This window comes from Labrus bergylta, chromosome 10, assembly GCF_963930695.1.
Source record: "Labrus bergylta chromosome 10, fLabBer1.1, whole genome shotgun sequence".
NCBI lineage: Eukaryota > Metazoa > Chordata > Actinopteri > Labriformes > Labridae > Labrus > Labrus bergylta.
This window is the reverse complement of record NC_089204.1, coordinates 16368672-16384515: the sequence shown is the minus strand read 5'-3', so window position 1 is coordinate 16384515 and position 15844 is coordinate 16368672. Positions and strand designations below refer to the sequence as shown.

General features: G+C 40.8%; 2 protein-coding genes across 3 annotated transcripts; both read left to right on the top strand.

Annotated features, from left to right (window-relative positions):
* The first annotated feature begins 253 nt into the window (after positions 1-253).
* Positions 254-9323, top strand: slc17a5 (solute carrier family 17 member 5). Its single transcript, XM_020639072.3, has 11 exons — positions 254-459; positions 1284-1480; positions 2518-2751; positions 2914-3001; positions 3225-3311; positions 4201-4319; positions 5296-5457; positions 5788-5920; positions 6048-6195; positions 6337-6427; positions 7520-9323. Exons 1-11 carry the CDS (start codon positions 375-377, stop codon positions 7655-7657), a joined length of 1482 nt encoding a protein of 493 aa, XP_020494728.1. The 5' UTR covers positions 254-374; the 3' UTR covers positions 7658-9323.
* A 1294-nt stretch (positions 9324-10617) lies between these two features.
* eef1a1a (eukaryotic translation elongation factor 1 alpha 1a) lies at positions 10618-15358 on the top strand. 2 transcript variants are annotated; one of them, XM_029278297.2, is made up of 8 exons: positions 10618-10776; positions 12068-12248; positions 12371-12550; positions 12927-13223; positions 13523-13673; positions 13785-14041; positions 14248-14482; positions 14583-15358. In XM_029278297.2, the coding sequence occupies exons 2-8, from the start codon at positions 12105-12107 to the stop codon at positions 14705-14707; spliced, it is 1389 nt and encodes a 462-aa protein (XP_029134130.2). In that variant the 5' UTR covers positions 10618-10776; positions 12068-12104; the 3' UTR covers positions 14708-15358. The 2 variants fall into 2 exon arrangements, with proteins under 2 accessions (XP_029134130.2, XP_065815455.1); XM_065959383.1 differs by having other exon boundaries at positions 10621-10776; positions 12065-12248.
* The last annotated feature ends 486 nt before the right edge of the window (positions 15359-15844 follow it).

The following is a 15844-nucleotide window of genomic DNA, read 5'->3' as shown; positions in this document are numbered from 1 at the left end:
TTTTATGAGAGCCAATCGATAAATTTCAATGTAGCGTTTTGGTTCTCAGAAATGAAATACATTTTGAGTTCTCTATTGGAAGTCAGTGAATTAAGCAACAATCTGACAATATAGCTAGCACACACATTATAAGCTGAATGACTGCTAGTTAGCCAACTTGGAAAGTAACTTGTAATTTTCGGGCTTCACGTAATTGTCCCGTTGGAAAGCTAAATTGTCCGATTATTTCAGCTACCACGTGAACGCAGAGGAAGCTGGTCGTGTGCGGTGAGCTCAGCTGACCGGACGATCCAGTCGAGTGTGTGCTGCTGTTGTGTTGATGTAAAAGCTTTGTCGGAGATGAAGTATAGCCAGTTAAATATACTTTATTGAAGATGTTGGAGTACGGCTCGGACACGGAAGGGGACGAGCAGGAGACCCCTCTTCTTCAGCGGAGTCAGGAAGACAAAGTCCAGAGGGGTAAATGAAGCCATAACTAACACAGCTGGCAAACAATAACAGAGCTCCTTTCGGGGAATATATCTAAAATAAACCTTGTTTCGTAGTAGGTCTGGGCTTTTTTCTTGTGTATTTTCGTTGTCCACATTTTCCTTTGTTTCTCTTTGTCTCTTTCTCTTTGACTCTTTGTTTACTCAGTGAGGAGACATTAGCGAAAACATGAACACCTGCATATTGTTGCGTCCTTTTTATTATCATCCCATAAGGATCTAATTATGCCTATCATGACTTTGTTGACGTTAGCTGTCACTCTAGAGACCTTTTTTTTAAGGGTGTATTTTCTCCACACCTAACCTGTTCCAAGATGGCATAATTATCCTGAGTCACGAGTTAAAGTGACATCTGTCTAGTTCATACCATACGACTGGCACCACCAGTGTTATGAGACATGCTCAGTAGAATCAAGTTTGCAGAATACGTTTTCAAAATCATGCATAGTCTGAACTGCCAAGAAGTTTTTTTTTTTTCTGGAAAGGATTTAGATGTGAAATATTAGGTAGGATGCTGAGCTTGTGTAAAGGTGAACTGGGGATCGAGCTACTTCTTTAAACAGGCTGAGGATCAAGGTTGGCTTGTGTGACTTAAAAAATGATGTTTCCTGTGTAAGTATAGCAACCTGCTAGATGAGATGCCCATTCTCAGTTTTGTAAAGATGATTTATGTGAGTTATATAGTCGCAGTGGTTTAGTTAATCATTTAAGCAGGTAGCTCAGACTCATGTTTTTTTTCATGTAACAAGAAGTCGGTAATGGAGTAAAGATTTCCCTCTCTCTCTAACTCTGCAGCCCCAGCATGCTGTTCATCACGCTACTGCCTGGCGCTGCTCTCCTCCTTAGGCTTCTTCGTGGTCTACTCCCTGCGGGTGAACCTCAGCGTGGCCATGGTCGACATGCTTAATACCACCCACCAGTCCAGCACCAACCACAGCTTCTCCGTTTGTCCAGCTCATGCCAGCCCTACTCGACCCAAACACAACCACACGGTGAGCAAGACTGTGACAACAACAGTGAGACATAACTACCTTCGCTGACCTGAAAAAACAGAAAGACTCCAAACACTTAGGTTAGATTTAAGTAAGCGCGATAAAATCAACGCTCAGCATATCATTTTCACAACAAGTAAATATTCAGAATATCCTTCCACTCCAAAAGTGTGTTTCTTGTTGGAGATTTAAACATTGAGTTTTGTCTTAAAACATTCTTTATGCTGACAGGGCCAAAGCAATCACACCAGATCGACAAACGTTCATTGGCAGGCTTCTCCAGGGGGAGAAAAGGCCCGAAGTGCTACAGCAATATTTCCCCATTTTTCTCAGCTGTCAGTGGAAACAAAGACGTTGTCTGGATTATTTGAATCAGGAGGCTCACAGTCAGCAGTTTCTTTTGGAAAATGAACTGTTGGCGATCAGCATTATGTACTAATGCATAAATATTGCTTAAGTGTTTAAATAAATAGGGCAGGTGTTTTTTTTTTTTTTTTTTTAATCCGCCATGACTTTGCAACCTAATGCTGTAAATGACATTACTGAATGTAAACTGCAACTGAAAATGAGTTGATATCCATCCCTCTCTCTCTCTCAACACACCCATCAACACAACACATCTTACATTATCCAAAGGTTTTGTCTCATTTATGTAAGAACAGTTTTGCAAGGAGGCTGTATTTTTGTAGAGTTATCTAACCTGTAGCCACTTTTGATGATACAGGACACAATAAGAACAGGACACCGTTAAGGACTATACACTTTTTTTTTTTTTTCTCAACCTATTGCACTGAACTCATTTTGGGTTGGGTGTGGTGGCTTTCGTCATCATTTCACACTACTTGGTAGAGGCTTTAAAAGAGACAATAAAAACATTCAAGTTGTTGGTAGATTATAGTGTGAAAACATGCAAATGTAACACGATTTATAGGCTAAGTCAATTAACCAACACATACTGCATTCATTCATTCAAAAAGGCCTTTTGATGTAGTTTAACTCCTAAAGTAGCTCTGTTTTTTTCTCCCCCCCCCTCACAGGCCAGAGTGTACGACTGGGACTCTGAGACACAGGGCTGGATCCTGGGCTCATTCTTCTATGGCTACATCCTGACTCAAATACCTGGGGGCTACCTTGCTGGTCGCTTAGGTCCCAAGTGGCTAATGGGCTTTGGAATCCTGGGAACTGCAGTTTTTACCCTGCTCACCCCTGTGGCTGCTGACCTGGGTGCAGGTTACCTCATTGCACTCAGAGTGCTGGAAGGTGTAGGAGAGGTAGAGGAATTAACAGTAAAATATGGATAATTATGAGCTTTTTTTTTTTTTTATCACAATGTTTTTCTGAGCATCAGAGATCAAGTGAGTGTTAAAAATAAGTATGCTCATCAAGACAACCTCACTCCTGTTGTTGACTTTTGTTCTTTTGTTTGTCTTCAGGGAGTCACTTTCCCTGCAATGTACACTATGTGGGCAGCGTGGGCGCCGCCACTCGAGAGGAGTCGACTGCTCACAATATCATACATCGGTAAGACTGATGCAAAAGCAGCTACCTCAACGCAAAGAAAAGTCTGTCAGACCTTTTGCTTTTTGTCACAAAATGCTGAGAAACTGCAGAAACAACCAGTCTTTCTAGGGTTCATACAAAAGACAACAAGTAATAAAAAAAACAGATCAATCCTCTGGTTAAACTATACACATCCAGACAGCTGTGAGATACAGATATGTTTGTCTCTTCTCTTCTATCTCAGGAGCCCAGCTGGGGACGGTAATCGCTCTCCCTCTGTCGGGTGAAATCTGCTTCTACCTGGACTGGACCTATGTCTTCTATGTGTTTGGTAATACACCTGGGGTATCACTCCTGGAGGTTGGGGTTGGGGTGACTTTGCTACTCTTAGAACATTCAGTCATGAGGTTTTAATGTACAAATCCACTCTGTTAAGAGTTATTAACAGGTTTAGAGTTCAACTGCGACTTTGTAATGACATATTTTAGGAGTTTTACTTTTCTAAACTCCCCCTATTGGCTACGTCTGAATTTATTTAACTTAATGTTGAGAATCCTTATTGTGGTTGACATGCTTCACTTGAAAGCTCCTTCGCTCACTAACAGGCGACTAACTTTATGGCAACTGTATGTTTACACCTGCTACATCAGTTTTATGAGAAAAAAAAAACTAGAATCATTTAATGTTAAGAAAGTGCCATCATTCATAAGTTATGAAGACTTTAAATGAGTTTGACTCTGACCTTTAGGAGGCACAAACTGTTGTTTTTTTTCTTCATCTATTTATGCACTCATGTGCCCTTTTTAAGCCTCAGACAACATGTTTCCTTTGTCTGCCCTTTGGTCCTCTGTGTTTCCTTAGAAATGATGATTTAGCAAGTTGAAGAAGAAAATGTGCTTACGTGTGGAACAATAGCAGAAGTCCCACTTTAATAACATGTCTGGTAGACTCCTGCCAGTATGAAACTCCAGCTCAAAACCACTGTATGTGCGACAGATGTTAGAGTCAATTAACACGCCTATTATTGATCTCAGTGGATTCAGGTGAAATAAAAAAAAGGAAGCAGGAAACAGACCGCTCAAACACTGTCTTCTGTGAGATGATGAAAGTTAGATCTTCTGATTACATTCACCTTTTAATTCCATACTGAATACACTGTCTAGACCTCCATCCTCTATGTTAATTAAAATGAGCTCTTGTTTCCCTGTTTGGGTGTCCAGGTGCCATTGGTGTGGTGTGGTTTGTCTTTTGGGCCTTTCTTGTCTTTGACACTCCAAACACTCACCCACGGATATCAGAGAGGGAGAAAAATTACATCACTGCCTCACTCAAGAACGAGGTAACATTATTTCATTCATGTTCATGGTGCACACAGGGGTTAGACATGTTTTTTTACAGAGAGTAAGTCATAATTATAATTAGAGCCAGACTGATTAATTGGCCAGCCGATAATATCGGCCGGTATTGGCATATTAAGTGACTATTGGTATCTGCATATTTTATTGCAGATATGCGCCGCTATTACTCGATTTATTCACCAGTCACAAAGCATTTCATTTGAGTATAATTGTATTACAGTAGCATTTGTCTTTCTGGCTGTCACCAGCAGAGGGTGCTATATGGACTACAATGAGCATTATGACTCTCACCATCTTGTCTTCATTATATATCTTTTCCACAAGTGTTTGATAACTGCATTTGAGGGATAAATGCAATAAATAAGCAGAACTATATTTATCAATCTCTACAGATCAAAGATACATCCAAAAAAGTTATTGGCAGATGTAAAGGTATCAGATTATTTCTCTTCCTCATATCGATATCGGCCCCCAAAATTCCATGTCGGTCGGACCCGAATCATAGTCAGGTTTATGAAACAGCATTACAATGTGACTTGCACTACATACAATTAATGCAAAAAAAAAAATGTTGTAAATTATTTTGCAAATCTTCTTCTCATTTATTTTAGTTTCTTCTGCCTTTAACGTGTAGTAGTCATAGTTTCATTTGACATTGTCGAGCAGCAGCAGAGAGCTCGCAGGCATTTCAGGTTCAGTGCACTTATCAGATGCTTCTGTTACGTAACCTCAGTGTGATGCAGCTTTTTATTCTTATCTTTCTTACTCAGCTGTGAGGTCACTACACTTCCCATTACTCTGCAGTATTTTTTTTTTTTGGTGACATTCAGATGCAAAGCTGCCCCTTTATTATACAACGGTGATGGTGAACTTTAATTCAGGGTTAAACTTTTCTAACCTCCCTCTGATTTAGTGCATTCTGCTGTAGCTCTGTTTTTTCCCCCCCCTGCGTTTCAGCTGTCCACCTCACAAGGCGTCATCCCCTGGAAAGCCATAGTGACGTCCAGACCGCTGTGGGCCATCGTTGTGGCTCACTTCTCCTACAACTGGACCTTCTACACCCTCCTCACCCTGCTGCCAACCTACATGAATGACATTCTGGGCTTCAGCATACAGCAGGTGAGGTCATCTTCACCAACAGGCCTTCAGTCATGAACACACAGAATTGGTGGCCTTTAACCTTGAATGTGTGTGTGGGTGTGTGTAACTCAACTTAAGGTTTATATCGCTGCAGTCAATTCAGTCAAGTCTGGATGACAGGAGAAAAGACTTGTCACTCGGGGTGCATTGGTCAAAACAATTGAGAGAAAACAAAGACAGAAAGTCACAAAAGTAAAGAAAAAAAAATTGGTTGATCATATAACACTTGAGTCAGTAAATAATTTATATTATGAATTAATAACTCCTTAATCAATAAAATGTGCTGTTGTCTCTTTGTGTCCACTGTAGAACGGTATTCTGTCAGCTCTTCCTTATATGGGCTGTGCCGTGTTTGCCGTGCTGAGCGGTCAGCTTGCCGATTATCTTCGGGAGACTCTCCTCTACCGCACAGTCGTTGTCCGCAAGTCCTTCACTCTTGTTGGTAAGGATTAGCATTAGCATTTCTCACCAGTGAATCAATTTTTATTTTGTTTAAAGAAACTCACATCCAGTATACCCCGGCTTTACCTCTGAGAGAACGTTTCAACTTTGTTGTCTTTCTTCCGCAGGTATGATCGGGCCGGCGCTCTTCCTGGTGGCGGTGGGGTACACGGGCTGTAACTACACCTTGGCCGTGACCTTCCTCACCCTCTCCTCCGCTCTGGGTGGAGTGTCCGCCTCTGGCTTCAACATCAACCACCTTGACATTGCACCTTCGTAAGAATGACCCAGTTCTTTAACTTTTGTTCTTGTTTGTTTTCACTTCTTTACCATTGTTTCAAGTCAAAGCTGTTCATTGAGCCGTTGTGTTTCAGCAGGTATGTAAATCTGTCTTGAAATACATATGCTTGTTTGTAGGTATGCTGGTATTCTCCTGGGAATCACCAACACCTTCGCTACCATTCCTGGCATGGTGGGACCGGTCATAGCAAGAGCACTCACCAAGCATGTAAGAAGCTCTTTTATAAACACACTTCACATACCAGTTTGAACAAAAAATGTAGCTGAGCAGGAACTGATTTGTGTTTCTGAGGTTGACATACTGTACATTAACCTTTATTACAGCTTTAAAAAGCTTTGTGCCATCTGATATCCACAATGATTGACGGCCAGCACATAAACCTATTCATGTCTTTTTGTATGTAATATGCTGATGTCTACTCTCTGGGTAGCTGTGTCTCTGGAAAAAACAGACGGTATCTTTGGCTCCTTTTTCTGTCTAATTGGTTTAGTCAGTGCAGGATTAGTAAGTGAACGTTTGTCCATCAGGGGGCCTCATTAGACTTTTATTAAAAGCTCACAGAGTCAGGCCTGGAGCTTTTTCTGTTTGACTTGATAAAAGCCTTCACATTAATACTGTTGATGCATGTTTTGTTATTTTATTCAGTTCTCTGTCAGGAGGAGAGCTGCACTAAAGCTCAGATCTTTACGTAAATGACCAGAATGTACTCACCAAATTATCTGAAATAACAATATCATAAGAGCAAAGCCAAACCACATGAATGTGAAAAAGAAGCTCATGATTATTATGATAGTCAGTATTGTTCTTTCTGGACAGTATCAACATCCTCCTAGATGCTTTGCTGTGTAAATTTGAACCTTTTTATCATTAGATAAAAGTCCATGGAAGAGTCGTGTTCAGCCCAGATTTAGATAATTAGTCGGGACAACAAAAAATCCATCCAGACAGATGTTTTGTGGTTTATGACAATAATCAAATTGTTTTTTGCAACACAATATTTTTCACTATTGTAGGATGATTGAAGTCCACTGGAGTTGAAAACTAATTTAGATACAGTTCAGTACTGTAAGAGGAAATACATTTTCTTGTCCTATAGTATTTACTTATTTTGTTTTGCTAAATAAAAACATGTCAAATGTTCACGTTGCATTTTGTGACTACTCAAGGCACAAGTGATTTTAGTTCAGATTATCTGTGCAAATATCTTCCCACATCGAGAGCTGAATCAGAAATAGGACCCGTGTCCAGTGAGCACCTGTCCCTTATTTAATTAAAAAACTCATTACTACTGTCCTACAGAACACCATCGAGGAGTGGCAGGCCGTCTTCTACATCGCTGCTGCTATCAACCTGTTGGGGGCGTCGGTCTACACCGTGTTCGGTCGAGGAACTGTGCAGCCATGGGCGGTCCACTCATCCAATTCTCATGGAGACTGAGGACAGGTCCCAGACTTGTCCATTTAATGATGGATGAGCATTAATCAGAGGCTTATTCAACAGGTATCTTTATCGAGGGATCCAGCTGTGCTTATCATTTACAGTAAAAGCATGGCTAACTTACGGTGTGGGAAAAAAGCCATATTAAGGTCATTAAGAACATTTATCAGAGACAAAATAATCAGTGGGAAAAAAAACAACAGCCCTGGTTTGCATGTCCAATGACATGCAGCACAGAACGTTGTTTATGTGAAAAGCACTATCATCTAAAACTGAGATAAAGAGAATGAAACCAGTTAGCTTGTTTAGCTAAAGGCTATTTGGTTGTCAGGCATTTAATGTATTCCACAGTAAATAAGCTGTGAAAGACAAACTATACACATGTGGTTTTCTTTTGGTGTTTAGGTTTGCCAGGTTGCAAACCTACTAGGCTCATGAATGATTTCTGTCTCTATTACGTCTTATTAAACGTTAAACTCCTCTTCAGTTTTACTGCCAATAAGAAGTATGCTTTTTATGGTTGGGAGAAATGTAGAACTTTGTAACCCTTCCAAAGTGCCAGTAAGAGTAGCCTTTAAATGTTTCAGTGGTTTGACCTGATAATGACAAACATGAAACACACACACTTTTTATAATGTCTTGGGTGAGACAGGATTGCGACTGCAGCACGCACAAACACTTGCCTTATAGTGAAGCCTCCTCACAATGATTTGAAAGCTCTATGTCCTTCACATGATTGAAAATTGAACATTTTTGATATTTTTCCCGTCAGAGGTTTTATGTGAGCAACAATATGTATTGTCTGCCTGAGTAATGCCCAGCTTTTAGGTAGCAGCCCTCAACCTATGCATACTGCAAGCATGGGTCAGGATATTTTCATTGTAAAACACTCAAAATAATGGAAAGTGTAGATATTCAAATGTAGGGAAACTAAGAAGTGGTTTAAATGTGTTACTGTTGGCATTTCTTAATTCAAGGAATTTGCACTTTCTGTGTCAATTCTCAGGTATCTTACTGTATGTCACAATTATAATTAAGTATGTTTGTTTGAAAATATGAAGTGATTCACTTCATAGAGGTACATGTTCTCAAGTTTAGTGTCAACTGAATCTGACTCAATTTTAAAATAATTACAAACAGCTAATTCAGCATATTTCTTAGTCTTAACTTTTCATCAGTGTGAACAGCTGATTTATTGTCTTTACGTTTAGATTTCACTCTTAGGGACAGTACATCATACTGTGTATCTTTTTCCTATCTTACAAAGTGAATCCAGGGGGGGTAAATCAAAACCAATCCAAGGGAATCTTTTTTTTTTTCCTTGGTTGTAGTTTCTGCCAACAAGATGCTCATCTTCCATGTTTCAGATGTAATGCACTTGTGCCTTATTCAATCAGCTTAAACAGCCAACAATTACAGAGTTAAGATTCTTCCAGTTGATTAAGGGTTTCTATTGTTATTGATTGTTTTTATTTCATGTTTACATTAGTGTTTATACACTTAGGATAAAGGGACTTGTATGTGATATGTATATGCACTCTGTACTATAATGATAACCATTGTAAATGTTCAACTGGAGATATTGCGAGTTGAAAAATTGAAATTGAAAAATGACGGTCTTGTATTGTGAACACCATCATCACATACAGTTATGTTCCCCATCTGATATACTGTGTTGGGTTGTAATTTCAATGTGTTGCCACTGTCACTGTTCTGTTCTTTTCATTATTACAGTTGCAATGACTCCTTTGTGTCACTGATGAGAAAGATGCAAAATGATCACATTTGACATCGTTACAAAATATGCAACTGGAAACTTTAAATTAGTCTAGAGTTTATTTTACCTTTTATTTTACCTAGGAGCAACCCTACATACCACCATTGTGCTACTCCACTTCAATTTATTAGGAAATTTGAAATGAATGTGCTTATATATAAATGAGTTGCCAAATCTCTCTCTTCATGTATAAGTAAAGGACGACCATGTAATGCATATTTCTAGTTTCTCCTATCAAATCTAAACCACATTAGGAATCCAATTCTGCACAGGAAAATAAGATATTTACAGCAAAAAAAACACATTGACTACTTCTGTAAAAAAAAAAAAGATGTTTGGAGAAACTTGATCATCAAAGGAACACGACTTTTCCCCCACAAAACCTCTAAAATGTTATAACACTATTTCACAGCTGTGTGCCATAACACTGTTCATTTCTATTCTGCAAGAAAGTACTTTTTCTTTAATGCCCTGCATTTAAAAACTCACATTCCTTCGACATGTAGAGATAGAAAGCATCGTACTACTTGATTTGGATCATCTTGGCACCTTTTCTTACCTGCAACAGTTATAATAGACGATGCAACGTGACGACACATGTTTCACGAGAACATCAGAGGGCAACAATCATTAACACTCACTCCATGTTAACTCTACCTGAGAAGCCTTACATCCTGTTACTTTAGGCAGGCAGACAAACAGACGCACTTGAAAGTCAAGGGCACGCACTTTAGTTTAATCCGTCTGGAAAGGTTAGCGCTCCACCTGCTGCACGTGAAAGAACGCCGGCAGACACAAAGCACATTACCGTCACAGTCACTAAACACGTACAGCCTATAAACTTATAGTTCCAAAAGAAGTCTATCCCTTTCCGACAGATTTTTTTTTTTTTAACAAGATGCCATTCCTCAGCTTGCAGCGTGTTTTTATCTAAATTTATTTATTTTTCTGAAACGCAAAATAAAGCAGATAGAACTGCTGACAAAACACGTGGCCTGTGCTTGAGGGTATTCAGATACGCTTTGTTAACGCTAAAAATGGACCGAATGACGCCACCAATCTCTTTTGAGCGTAGTGCACACAGGTATCTGGTGGAAGGTCTGGGTAATACAATACGGTCAAACATTTTATGTCCGATAATGGATACTTCGATAGTGTCCTACGGCAAAAAAAAAACCGGTTCCTATAACTTCTTCTGGTCCCTCGTTGTGATGCTGTAGTCACAGCAGCGGGTGCGCGCAATTACGCAACACCCCCGCCTGTCCTGTTCTAAATAACCGGATCAGCGTCTCTCCTCAGCCTCATCGGTCCTGCACCCAACCTGACACCGGCCAGCTCTCAGGTACGACACAGTAGTCTACTTGAAATTATGCATGCCTTTCGAAGATATACGGAAAATGAACGTTTATGAGGCTGCAGGCAGCGTTTTGGGAATGTTGTTATGATGCAGAAAAGAGGGCAGACGGCTGGTAGTTAATACGCATCTAGGAGTAAGCGGGCAGATGATAGAACATGGCGGAGGGGTGACATTTCCCTTAAATCCTTCAGACATTAGATGTAATGCCGGCAGCAAAATTACCTCTCCTCTTTTCTGCTTCTTTGTCATCTTTTTTTTTTAAAAGTAGAAGCGCACTGCGGCAGCTGCTGTGACGTTGTTTCACAAGGAGAGTTAAAATACACGCTTGTAAATGGGTATCTGTCCTGACACCGAGTTCACCTGAACGCGTCCAGCCAAGATCGTGTGAGGATTCATGTTACAGTTAGAATACAACTATCGGGCTTCTTTCCCTGGTACAAGCTAGATTCAGATCAAATTAAACCAAGCTCCGCATTCTAGGATGACTTGGTGCATATGTGAATTCCTTACACTTAAGATTAGAACCATAAAACTCCTGCAGAGTTGTCAACAGTCTGTGTACTCAGCCCTGCATTCACCTGTGGGAAATGCACTGCATCGACTGAGAAATGCTACAAAATGGTGGATTCAGGGTTTGGAGTGAAGTTGTAGTAAGTCAATGCTTGGCAAAAGATGATGTGCTTGTAAACACCAGAGCCATTGTCTTGGTAAAAGCAAAGCGCGGCAGGAAGGACAAGGAGAGCAGGCTGGATGTGAAAGATGAGAGCAGGCGTGTGGATGGATAGAGAAATACAGGGTAGGAGGGGCAGAGGGTTTTGTGCTTTGCGCAGTTCAGTGGCCTTACTATTCTTAATCTTCTGAGATACACCATTTAGGAAAACATCTATTCCTGTTACCAAATACCCAGAGCCAGACAGAGTACAGCCAGGTTGTTTATGGGATGATGAAGCGAGAATTAAAAGATGTCTCTTTCCCTCTTGCAGCGTGTTGTTGAAATTATTTTTGCATCAGATGACTCTCAGTGTTTTTAAACACTAGCATTGTGATTGTTTTGCAGAATATCAAGCTGTGTGAGCTTTGACAGCCCTTCAAATTAAACACCATTTCATTTCTAAATTAGAATCTCTCCACAAATTATTAGGTTTTTTTTTACACTTTAGTATTATGCTCAACCAATCAGTCGCTCAACATATCTTTTGAATCTTTTGTGTCTGTTTTCTGCCCTGCAAACCGTCTGTGTTCTGTACCGGCTGTAACTTAACACTGGTTCTAGCAGACAGACTGTCTCGTGACTCCAGCCAGCCTCAGCAACAATGGGAAAGGAAAAACTCCACATCAACATTGTCGTGATCGGCCATGTGGACTCTGGAAAGTCCACCACCACAGGACACCTCATCTACAAGTGTGGGGGCATCGACAAGAGAACCATCGAGAAATTCGAGAAGGAAGCCGCTGAGGTAAGAGAGAGACAGACAAGGGGAGGTAGATGCCTTCTGGAATCCACTGACTCTTTACCCTGAGATCCCCTCACCATGCCATACCCGCTATGACCACACGACTGTGTGTTATTACTTTTCAGATGGGGAAGGGGTCGTTTAAGTACGCCTGGGTGCTGGACAAACTAAAGGCAGAGAGAGAGCGTGGGATTACCATCGACATATCACTGTGGAAGTTCGAAACTAGCAAGTACTATGTGACCATCATCGATGCCCCGGGTCATAGGGACTTCATCAAGAACATGATCACTGGGACCTCCCAGGTATGTAAACATGAGGATGCTCAGCCTTTTTTGTTTGCTTTAGATGCTAGCTTTACTAAATAGCTGTGATGTCATTTTGAAAGCCTATGTGCCTTTTTAGAACGACTGACCAGTGAGTTTCATCAAGGTTAAAAGCAGAACTGGCTTTTAATACTGTGTAAATAACGTTGCATGTAACCGCAAAATTCATAATAAACACCATCCTGCAACAACATGTTCCATCAGGTTCCTATTAAACAGCTTACTTTAATTTTTATGTTAATTCATTTAAAGTTTTTTTTCTGTTAGGTGTGCCACTTAGGAACTAATATCAAAGACATGGTGTTTAAACCTGCTGGGCACCAACAGTTCTTATGTTTTATCTTTTCATCTTCAGGCAGACTGTGCTGTGCTGATCGTGGCAGCTGGTGTAGGAGAGTTTGAGGCAGGTATTTCCAAGAACGGACAGACCCGTGAGCATGCCCTCCTGGCCTACACTCTGGGAGTGAAGCAGCTCATCGTGGGCATCAACAAGATGGACTCCACTGAGCCAAACTACAGCCAGAAGCGATATGAGGAAATTGTGAAAGAAGTGAGCACCTACATCAAGAAGATTGGCTACAATCCGGACACAGTTGCCTTCGTTCCCATTTCAGGCTGGAATGGTGACAACATGCTCGAGCCAAGCCCAAATGTAAGTAGAACAAATACGTCATGCAAATACTTAGAATTAGTTTGAAATACACAGCCTTGAATTTGAATAGAAATTTGTTTGGCCAGTAGAAGGGGAAGGAGTAGCTCAAAGGCTAGCCAGTTACTTTTGCCGGCAGTTGCCTTTGTACTAGTTATGCATAATATTTCTATGTAACTAATGCCAAAATGAAGGGTAACAATAGTAAATACAAAGAGTCATACAATATAAAACTGAGCCAGCGTTGTTTTATCTAATAGTCCTGTTCATCAAACTTGTAAAATAAACTGTATTCTCTCTAGATGACCTGGTTTAAGGGATGGAAGATCAACAGAAAAGAAGGAAATGCATCGGGGACCACACTACTGGAGGCTCTGGACGCCATCCAGCCCCCCAGCCGTCCAACAGACAAACCTCTGCGTCTCCCCTTGCAGGATGTCTACAAAATAGGAGGCATGTAGCGCACTGGTTAAGAAATGTGGGAGAAGGGTGCTATTCCAAAAACACGTTATTTTCACTTGAATGTCCATTGTTGAATGGTCACTCTTCTGGACTTCTTCTCAGGTATTGGAACAGTGCCTGTAGGCCGTGTGGAAACTGGCACACTGAAGTCAGGAATGGTTGTGACCTTTGCGCCTGTGAATGTGACAACTGAGGTGAAGTCTGTGGAAATGCACCACGAGGCACTGACTGAGGCCCTACCTGGCGATAATGTGGGCTTCAATGTCAAGAATGTGTCAGTCAAGGATATCCGCCGTGGCAATGTGGCTGGTGATAGCAAGAACGACCCACCACAGGAAGCTGCCAACTTCACTGCTCAGGTAGACATTGCAAGGGATCATTTTATTTCTTCCACGCCAGCTTTATTGTATTGGATCTTGTTTATTCAGACACAGAGAGAAGGTTTTAAATGAGAAAATAGTCAATGAACAAGCAAACTGCCAAGTCTTTGCAATGAACTTATTTGGCAGTAAGTAAATAATCGTTCTATTAATAGGGCATCCACGTTGTTCTGATTGCTTTGTAGGTCATCATCCTTAACCACCCTGGCCAGATCAGTGCTGGTTATGCTCCTGTGCTGGACTGTCACACAGCTCACATCGCCTGCAAGTTTGCAGAGCTCAAAGAAAAGATTGATCGACGCTCTGGCAAGAAGCTGGAAGACAACCCGAAATCCCTCAAGTCCGGAGACGCTGCAATTGTGGATATGATTCCTGGAAAGCCAATGTGTGTTGAGAGCTTCTCTGAGTACCCTCCACTTGGTAAGTTAAACGGTAGAACACAGACTCAAACCAGTTGGTAATCATACCAAATTGAAACGTGACCCTCATATGTATTTGATTCCTCCTCTTCACCTTGTAGGACGTTTTGCAGTGCGCGACATGCGGCAGACTGTGGCCGTGGGCGTGATTAAGGGTGTGGAGAAGAAGGCCTCCACCACTGGCAAAGTTACCAAGTCCGCCCAGAAGGCCCAGAAGACCAAATGAATGTTGTGCTACTCTGCCGACCCCAAGGTCTCCCATGGCAGGACATCAGTCATCCAACTTCACCCTACAATTGGCTGCTTCAATTCAATAATCAAACACTGGTTAATCATCACAATGCATCGCAAAAGCATTCGAAGGAAAGAACAACGTTTAGATTTGAAATCCTTGAAGCAGCAATTCATTTAAGTTGTTAGATTACCATTACGTACAATGTTATATCAAACAGATAGTCTTAATTTTGCACTGTTGATTTGATTCAGGGCAATACCTTTGAGTCATATTGATATTAAGGCACTGGTCTCTTAATGTGGTACATGTTGTCTTGCTTTTGTCGTTTGTTTTGCAAATACATGGTGCTCTGTAGGAGTCTTTGGCCAGAAGCTAAAACTACGTTCCTTCCAGAAGTAGATTCATAGAGCTTTGTGATTTGTTGTGCTTAAGCTTTCAATAGCACCTAGAACAAGTGTTTCAAATGTATCCTTCCCAGGGGACTCCGAGTAGACCACCTGTTGATTCTTAACGCACTTTGATTGGAGTTTTGCTAACTTTGCACTTGCACAGGAGAAGCTTAATTTTTTGGCATAAGCTACCGCACCTTACTGTTAGTTGGCATGAGCCTCTTAGCAACATTAAACATGTTTCAACCAAAAACCTTTGACTGGGGCCTCAAATCACTTTTTCTGAGTGTGACAGTTGCAACCCAGTTCAAAAAAGGAAAAAGGGAAGCAACAAATAACCAGATCTTCTAAATAACATAATGAGTAATTACGGTATTAACAAGGAAGTAAAACGGTGAGACAAAAAAGTGAGTGCTGTTCAAATCAATAAACAGGGAAAACAAAAGGAGGACTCCAAACTATAGTTGAGAATACTATCTTTCTAATTAGTGCAACATCGGAATTCAATTAAAAGCTAACTTCTCTTATGAAACCAAACTACAAAAACATAGCACCTCTAAACCCAGTGTCTCTAACAACAATGAATGCTCATGTGAGTATAGATTTTCCTTAGGCTTAACTAGTCCTGACAGAAAGAGTGCTTAACTACAATACAATCCTTTGTCCACAAGATGTTGCTATTCGTCCGTTCGTGGAATACCAAGTCGCTAAGAAGTGTGTCTTCATAGACTTGATGGAA

Coding starts and splice junctions, on each gene's coding strand:
- slc17a5 (XM_020639072.3), top strand. CDS start 375: ATGTTGGAGTACGGCTCGGACACGGAAGGGGACGAGCAGGAGACCCCT. Junction 1,481..2,517: donor GACCCAAACACAACCACACG/GTGAGCAAGACT, acceptor CCCCCCTCACAG/GCCAGAGTGTACGACTGGGA. Junction 5,921..6,047: donor CAAGTCCTTCACTCTTGTTG/GTAAGGATTAGC, acceptor TTTCTTCCGCAG/GTATGATCGGGCCGGCGCTC.
- eef1a1a (XM_029278297.2), top strand. CDS start 12,105: ATGGGAAAGGAAAAACTCCACATCAACATTGTCGTGATCGGCCATGTG. Junction 13,674..13,784: donor GGATGTCTACAAAATAGGAG/GCATGTAGCGCA, acceptor ACTTCTTCTCAG/GTATTGGAACAGTGCCTGTA. Junction 14,483..14,582: donor CTCTGAGTACCCTCCACTTG/GTAAGTTAAACG, acceptor TTCACCTTGTAG/GACGTTTTGCAGTGCGCGAC.